At 34.3% G+C, this 9,496-nt stretch overlaps 1 protein-coding gene across 1 annotated transcript in view; it reads right to left on the reverse strand.

Annotated features, from left to right (window-relative positions):
• ITFG1 (integrin alpha FG-GAP repeat containing 1) overlaps window positions 1–9,496 on the reverse strand; it is an 89,305-nt gene that overhangs the window by 58,853 nt on the left and 20,956 nt on the right. The window contains exons 6-7 of the mRNA XM_019471396.1: window positions 6,583–6,644; window positions 4,108–4,192 (exon numbers count right to left, since the gene is read on the reverse strand). Of these exons, the coding sequence (XP_019326941.1) occupies window positions 4,108–4,192; window positions 6,583–6,644 (147 nt within the window). The remainder of the gene's footprint in view (window positions 1–4,107; window positions 4,193–6,582; window positions 6,645–9,496) is intronic.

Raw genomic sequence — 9,496 nt, forward strand, 5'->3', positions numbered from 1 at the left:
GCCTCACCAGTGCCGAGTACAGGGGCACGATCACTTCCCTACTCCTGCTGGCCACACTATTTCTGATACAGGCCAGGATGCTTTGGTTAGGTTAATATACCAATCATTGCTATCATGTAACGGAGGGGAGTGCTACTTATTTTAGAGGTTCCAATTTAGACCTAAAGTCTAAGGTCTACCACATTACCATAAATATATTGATATATATACACACCTGCTTTTGCATATTTTTCCATTAGAATATACACACACATATATACAGAAATATAGTAGACCTTACAGATACATATATATAGATGTATACAAACATACATTTGCATATCTTTTTCATGGAGAAAATATATCTTTATTTGAGTACGTCAGGAACACTTGGCGCTAAGATTACACTAACATCTGTGACAGTTTCTCATGAGTCACCTAATTGTTGTTCTTTCCAGCTCCACTTATCTAAATTTCTACTTGATAGCTGTTGTTCAACCTGTTTAGTTTAAGAAAGGAAACCTTACCCAAAATTAGTTGCCTTTGGAGGTTCTCAGTCAGGATCTTATTCAAAGCTCCCCCCTTTTTTCAAATGACAAGTAAATATTTATGGCTGGAAGGAGTACTTCAAATAAAACTTTTGGAAGCAGGAAATAACGTTAGACAAAGTCATCTTCTGTTTCAAAAGATGTTTTGCTAAGATGTAGGTGTAATCAATAAATCAGAATCTTGGACTACAGAAGTGCAACAATGTCCAAATAGAAAGGTGGGTGTAAATGAGAAGGCTGCAGCACAAGTGACATACTCCCAAGCTCATGTCTGGGCCTGACATAGTTCCAGAGTCTCATATGTACAAGGTTAAGTAAATGAGAAGTGGCAGAGAGTGAAAGCATAGAGAAGTATGGAATCCTTTGAGACCTTTAGCAAATGGCAAGGCTGGCCCATCAGCTATGAGGTACAGAAAATGTCAAGAAAGGGGAAGAAAATAGAGGCAGGCAACACAGAAATAAGATGCTTGCAGCATGCACAGAGCAGAGCGAGAGCGCTATGGTACGTTCTGCTTAGTGTATCACACACAGTTTGGCAAAAGCTACTTAGGTAGAAGGTAGCGCAATCTTCTAATGCATCTCATTTTACATTTTCATTGTGCTATTTTGATTTGTTGTGCAATGAAACCTCTTTCAGGCCCCATTACAGATAGTCAAAATACTATTTCAAACTGCAAACCATCATACCTTAACTTCCTTTGACTCATGACAATCACTATTTCCTCATTTTTGAAACGGAAAACTGAAAAAAGGAGATGTTCAAGTCTGACAAACCATTTCTAGTAAGACATTTTCTTTAAATTCAGCTCACTACAAGCAGAATCTGTATGATAAATGCCTACCTTTTAAAGTATCTAAACATATGCAGACATAGCGCAGAGGGTAAATGTAGTTACTCTGATACAGTGTTATTCCAGTAATGTGAGATTTTGCCTCTTTATTGTTAGACTGGTGCAGAACAAAAAATACTGGAATGAAAATGAACATGAGCAGAACTCAACTAAGATCCTCCTTTGCATTAAGTTTTTTTTTCTCCTACCAATTACTGTATAGCCACTCTTACACAGAACTATTTCACTGTAGGTAGGATTTTTTGATGGTGGTGGAGTATTATTCAGCTTCCTTCAGGCTGCATTTCATAAAGAACATGGAATTTAGAATTATATTCATTCATTACTCATATACGTTTTATTACCATATTCACTTCAGTATTCTCTAAAACTTTGTTCAATGAGAAAATAACTGTGTTGTCTTGATTATTTTAAATTAATGCTTTGAAGATGAAAAAAATTTGATGCACTGCTCCATTTCCTACCCACTGTTACAACAGAAGAAAGATTAAAGTCATAGTAGTACTCAAATAGTAAATTTGAAATCATAGTTATAAGTATTTCCATAGTTGTCAGAATAAACTTTGTTCCTCTATCAAAACACACACACACACACACACACTTGTTAACACTCCTTTCACTCGCTTAGGAAAATTAACGGGCAGAAAGACCATTAAACCATTTCCCATCCTTCACCCTGGATGAAGTTGAGTCATCTGGAATGAAGATAAAGATTATAGTGTGTATGTAGGTGTTCAGGAAGAGGAAGCAAGACCCTCATACTACAAGATCTGTGCTGGGTGTTCTCTCTTAAAGATGAAATGGCTGAGATCTTTCAAAATAACCAGTTCTGAAAAGTGAGCTTCTGAAAAGCCAGCATGTCCTCCCATAGATGATACTGATGATTCCTTGCCTCTCTATCCACTTTGCCATATGTGCTGTCCCTCTACATTTATCTGCATGCATTTCTTAAGTCCCTGCACGCATTTTCTCCCATTGTATTCATCCTTACTAGAAAGATTGCTTCACTATTGCCTCACACTAGTGCTTTGCCTGTGAATTTGATGATGATTAGCAGAGCAGGGTATTAAACAACTGGTGATGGAACTCCAAAACAGCTGCTCCCCACAGCTAAGCTAGCTATATCGGCCATTGTCTTTCATAACCTTGGCTGTACCAAAACCACACAGCGTACTGCACCACTATATCACTGTGCATTCAATTTATTCACATTTTCAAAATTTTAACTTTAACATTTGAACAGTTCCACATCTCTCTGCAAAAACATCCCAGGGTTTATTAAAATTCCATTCATTATGATAAATTTCTAGAATTATGATATATCATTTGGGCTCATTAGCTACCTAACAGAGATAAAATTATCCTACATAAAGATTGCTTTCCACATTGCCATCATTTAAAAAAAAAAAATCAGATTTCTACTTAGTACCTATTAAGACACATTATTCAGAACATCAGCTTGGAAAATGGGTTACTAAAAAAAAATAAATTTGGGTTTTTAACTGCAAAACCTGTAGTATTCTATTCTTTCCTTCAGATATTATATACACAAGTTTTTATATTTGTACATAAACAGTAAAAGATTTTACAAAGATTTTAGAAAATGTTTAACATTTCACAGAAGAACCTAGAGCATTGTTCAGCTTCTACCTTATTTCATTTACTATAGATCTGTAAACCCATCCACAGTTGCTAGAAAAGGATCTAAGGATAATTAACTACCCAGCAGAGGTGCCTTCTTGTTACATGTCAGTAAACAGCTTTGCTAGAACTCTTAAGAATACTTCTAAGTGGCAGCATAGAACAAGAGAATCGGACTCTGGGTCTAATTTAGAGTCTGACTTTTAAATTAAAAAAATGTCATTTTCTTTAAAACAGATTTTAAACCAAAATGATGCAACAAGGCTACCATTTGACAACATTTAAAGACAGGCTCAGTCTCACAATTAACAAGCAAGTTGTATAAATATATTAAATTAGTTCTTTGAGAAGTTATTTACATTCAATAGTGTCAGCAGAATGAGGCCTGCAGCACTTTCCCTTGGGTTGCAAAATTCTTATTTTAGTGCACAGAAAAAGGAAGTACTTTTTGGACTACAAACCCAGCATTTCCTGTTCTCTGTAACATGACATACACATTGATAAGCCACAATTGAATGAAAAAGTACATTCTAATAGAAAGATACAGGCTTTCACTAACCCTTGCAAAAATAGATTTACATATAAATTAAGTTTATCTTCTGTCCAAAAGCCTTCCGGAATTTTCAATTACAACCATTAAGAGTTTACCATGTTTCATCAATCTTTTTTCAAGTCATTTTAATTAATTTACAGTTTGGCTTTATTAGTTTGTACAAGTGAAGAATTTATGAACATTTACTCAAATAATATCTTCTGAACAAGATTAGGGAAAAAAACCCAAAATCATGACAAACAAAATACATGTCTGATAGAAGTAAATTTGGCATTGTGCCATGCCCCAAAGCAACAGTCCTTAAGTGTGATACATGTGATGCAGAATGTATTGGGATTGCCAAAGTTGAATTTATTAATAATTATTCCCAGCTATTTCAAGATTTACAGTCAAATAGATATAACACCTTAAAGAAAAAAAAAGTAAACCCCCCCAACTTTTAGAGCTAAACATCTTTATTTGTTCTTTGATTTAGAGTAGCTAACCAAAATACGAAAAAGAAACACTCAGGATAGTTTAGAAGACTAAAACTCACCAAAATCTGCAAACACGGACTGTCCAACAACTTTCACACCACTAGGCGTTTCCTTACTTTTTCCAGCTTTAGAGAAGTTCCCATCCTATCAAACAGGACAAAGATGATGGAAAAACTGAATTGCAGACTAAGTGGTAAAATTTGACTTTTGAACCAAAGAAAATACACATCAATAAAAAAAGCGCTTAAGTAGATAATAAAGAGACATCTCAGCTATGAAAAAAAATGCACTCTTTGAAAATTAGGACTGAGTTTTTGCATTTCTAATCCTTCATGGAATCTTACGGAAATCCAATAATAGTAATATTCAGATACAACTGTCCATGTATTTTGCTGTGTTATGAGGAAGAGATTGTGTTATTTCAGCAACATAATCTAAATCATAATTAACTGGTTATGAATACTAATGTGCATTTATGCACATTGACATGTGATTTTATAGATATATGTAATAGATAAAAACACACCTGCACACCCGTTAAAAATATCTTTGGTTTTCCTTCTAATTAAGAAATAACTTGATTTTACATTAGGTCTGGTTCAGGTCTTGTTTTAATCATCTTTTATTAAAACCTAGGCCTACAGAAAACAATATTCCAGTATTTCATCAGAAAGACAAGAGGAGTGCTGGATCCTTGTTTATTGTAGAACTGGATCACAACTGGAACAAAACCATTTAAAACGTTAAGTTTTCGTAGCCAAGTAAGATGACCTAAGGCCCACTTTTCTAGTCGTTGCAATCAGCTCATACAAAGTGCTATGCACACAAGTATACGTAAAGCCACTGAGACAAATGATACTGTTTTGTGGATTATGCATAGTTATCCATATTGCTTACTCATGTCATATTCAATGCTGTTGAAGATGCAACTCTGGAGACAGTACGTGGATGTTTGACTATGTATCTTTACCTTGACATATAATTGACAATGACTCAGATGAGAAAAAAAACAAACCCAAAATTGATGCAAATCATCTCCATGCAGAAAAGACGACTAGGCCCTCTGCTCAGTTGGCCAGAAAAGCATATATCATATAGGCAAATGATTTAAAAGCATTTTATGGTGCATCAATGAAGGGAATTACTGTGCATAGGTTTGTAGTGCAATTTAACAGCTTTTAATGGATCAATTAAGGTATTTAAGATTGATATATGTGTACCTATATTTTATATGTATGACATATTTTACTGGGTTGATTGATTCCAAAGAATACAATTCTTTCTTTCTAAAGATAAGCAAGTCTATGCATACAAAATATATAATGTAGGATAATATTTAGAATACATGAGTTTGCAAAATCCAAAACTTGTAAGAAAATTAAAAAAAACAAACAAAAACAAAACCCCAAAAACCCCTGCAGGAGACAGGTCAAATTGCCTTGTGTCGTCACTAACACTCACTCCCTCAAGAATTAAATTCATCGAAGTCAAAAACTGTTCATTTTTAAGTCTATATAAAAGCTAGAAATACAGAATTCATGACCCTCTGCTTTAAAAAAAGTGTCTAGTACAGCTTTCATTACTTTTGCCTAAGAATTAGTATTCTGAGATTATCTGGCAGCTTTTTTTTTTTTTTTTTTTAACATTTTACAGTTCAGCAGCTGGTTGAAGATGGCCATGTTGTCACAGACAAGACTACATTCTCCGTTCTACAGTGACTCACTGTGATATGATGGATAAATTTTCAGGTAAAAGCCTCAAAAACTCATTCCTTAGCTAATAAGAAACACATTAAGCACTTTCTATTATAACAATAAAGTAAACTTTTAACATATACATGCTAAGATTCTTAACCATAGCCCTTTCGGATAATAGATTTAGTATAAAGGATACACTTCGTTTCAAATCAACTAATTTCATTAATTGTTATTAACAATGAGGTTCTTCACTGACCCTGGTCAAGTTAGGCAATACAAAAGCAGAACCTCAATAAATAAATAAAAAAAAATAACCCATTGACCTGTTTCTCCCCAACTCTGAATTGTATTTGTGATATTTGGTTAACATAGGACTCAGGATTTTCTCAGCTGTAACTTGCATACATATTGTAACAAGTGAGATTTTAACCCCCTGTCCCACAAAATCTTACCCAAGACCTGAAGTCATAGTTCTAAGAAAGCTAACTTAAAGAAATCAAATCTTTGAGACAGCAAGAATAAAAAAATCTGATCAGCCTCTTCTTCATAGATCACCATGCTAAGTGTCAGTAACCTCCTAGAACAGCTGACGACACACCAGGAGTCCTGCTAAGGTGTCTGATTGATTTACTTAGTAGGCATGTTAAAAAAATCTGCAGAGGAACTTATGCTGAGTAAAAGATCTCCAGTGATATTCTGCAGTCTAAATGCAATAGTGCAGTTAGTGCCTCAACATCGGTTCCACTCATTCCTGAAACAAGAAATATCAGATGACTTTTTTTTTTTTTTAACTTGTCTGTGTTTTAACAGAATGGTTATTTGGGTTTTCTCTCTTACCTTATTTACCCATGTCTCAAACTGAATGTTTTGAGAATTTGGTGATGTAGTAAGGAACAAATCTGCAAGGAAAAACATAAGAGAAATAAAATATTTAACATTAGACTAGACACATATTTGATCACTCAATAAAGATATAGGTAATATAACTTATTTAAAAATATATTTTATAAGTTATAAATATTATATTCCAGTGATGTTTAGATGTTTATATATTAAGCAAGAAAGATTAAAAAACAACCCCCCCCAAACTATTTTCATCCCTCATACTCTTCTGTATAAATATACCTTCTGCACTCAACTTCTGCATTTGTATAGTTTATACCTAAATTAAGTTAGCGTCACATGAGCTAGTAAGTGCTGGATGTTATATATGCACAGTGAAGAACATTTCTTAATAGTGAAGACAGAGACAGACCTCAAAGCTAGAAAAAAAGTATACATAGTTGTATTTTTAGTAAGTTAAAATTAAAAATAAAAACCTACCAACCATCCTTTTATTTTGGGTATGTTGAATTAAGTAACAGATATACTGTTGACAGGAGGAGAAAAGGAGATGGAGAAATATTTCAGGTTTCCTTTACACAAAAATTCTCTTAAACATCAAAACAGTGCAAAAGAGTGCTGCAAAGGATTTATCTGACAATGCCTACTTAAAGATGAGCTTATTCATCACCATTTAGGAAAGCACCCAAATTAGGAAAACGGGAAGAAAAAGCTTTATAAAGGAGGTTAAAAAAAGGGGGGCTTTAAGGGGGGGAAAAAAAAAAAAGTTTAAGCCCAGTGTAAAGAGGTTCAGATTTAAGCACTTGTTTTCTTTTTCATTGCCCTCCTTCCCCCCGGCAATTTAAAATATCACTATTTGAGTTAGAACACAATGGTTACTCTGTAGGCAGAAAAAAAGTGATTAAAAAAAGAGAGTATTAATGCTTTACCCTGAGGTGGTTTTCTGAATAACCAGGTGGACTGCTGTACAGGGAATTTCAAATGGCACAATAAGGGGTATTGTCTTCGGGGGGTGGGGTGGGGTGGGGTGGGCAGAAGCCAAACCATAAACCCCCACAGCAAACAAACAAACAAAACCCAAAACCAAAAAACCCACAAACATACAAAACCCCAAAGATTTTACTTACAGATTTCTCCATCCCCCTGCCCCCAGCTTGAAAGTTGTACCGTTTAATTTTATTCCCCTGAATACCTGAAATGGCAGTTTCCTTTAGAGCACACACGTGAAAAGCATGATAGTGTGCTTCATTGGAATGAATTGTATAGATACTTAAGTATTTCTTGAAGGCAAGAGACAGAAATAATGGAAACAATCTGAAGATTGTTACAGATGTAACATAGAAAACATATATAAACTTTCAAATTTTAACTTTGCATGTAGAAGGGAGTTTGTGCAATACTGTTGATTACTATCAGATATAAACCAGAAAAATACTAAAAAAATCTAATACATTCACAGGGAAAAAATGAGAAACATGGAACAATAGAAGCCTTAACTCACTTTTCTACAGGTCAAAATGCCACTAAATCTTTAAAAAAGTTTTTGAGGTTCAAGTAAGTATTTCAAGTAGGGTAGTAGTATATCCATGCTGTAATTTGTACTGCAATTTGCAACTAGTTATGGGCTATGTCGCATACAGATTATGCCACAATAGGCTCTTTAAGTATTCTATTTAAATACACAGCAAATGACTAGCATTTGATTAGCAAATATAACAGGTTGCCTAACCTTCAGGAGAGATTTTGTTGGCACTGTAACTGTTTTCCCACCACATCTCTGACTCAGTTTCACACACTGCAGAGCTGACCTCTCATCTTTAATTGCTAGGTCAATCCTCTCTCTGCCCAGTCCTCTATGCAAGGAAAGATCTTGGGGACCATTAACTCAGCATTCCCACTGGTAACACTATGTTTATACATGTTTTGTGACTATCCCAGAATTAGACAAAATGGCACAGCTGCCAAGAAGACATAATTCACCCAGTATTATTATGCCAGAAATTCAGCTCTGAACAGTTGGTTATTACTAGGTTAAATAAATGCATCAAGTTTTTATGCAACACAGTTACGCTTCTAGGGTGGAAAGGAACAAATACAAAAGGCAGATATGAGTTATGCTGGGGGTATTACAATGACCTTAGCTCTAAATAATTTATTTAAGGTTAAAACAAAGTTCATTAAAAATAAAACCATCAAAAATAAAACAGCACTATTTCTTGACTAATGTAACATGCGATGGAATTTCATTTAACAACTATTCTTAATTTTAAAATGTATACTAATGCAGCATACTATGACAACTTCTCAGTAAAAAAAAATTTAAAAAAAAAAAATCTTTCTTCAATGGGAAACTGCAGTACCACCTATAGTATCCTTACAATAGAGCTTTCTAAATAAAGAGAAATGAATGTCATTAACATCTTAATGGGTGGGAAGTCATATAAGCACTACTACAAATTGAACTATCTATAAGTAGTAATACATCTTGTTTTTATTTGAGCTTTACAGAGTAAATTTATCAGTTACAGCTCCTCAGAGAGCATAACGACCATGTTTGACTCAAAAGACATTCCATATTGTTCATTCCAGAGTTACAACAGGCTACAGAAAATCAGGCACTCAACACGACCGGGCAACAACGATAGCAAACTGCAAAGTATACTAACCCTAATTTTCAGCCACAGCCATTATGAACTCAGTCAAGTATTAGTGAATTACTTGTAACAGAGTATGTATGGTTACTGTATATTACACATATACTCCTCTTTTGTAAAAGCATGTAACAAAGAGGGAGCTTTGCAATGGACTTTTCTTACGCATTGAAAAATCAATTTTTTTCCATTTTAGTGTGAACCATATTATATTAGGTTTTCTTCCCCTACTCATTTAATTTGATTTCCTAATAAGT

The sequence above is a fragment of the Aptenodytes forsteri genome, unplaced genomic scaffold, assembly GCF_000699145.1.
Source record: "Aptenodytes forsteri isolate BGI_AS27 unplaced genomic scaffold, ASM69914v1 Scaffold33, whole genome shotgun sequence".
NCBI classification, from domain to species: Eukaryota; Metazoa; Chordata; class Aves; order Sphenisciformes; family Spheniscidae; genus Aptenodytes; species Aptenodytes forsteri.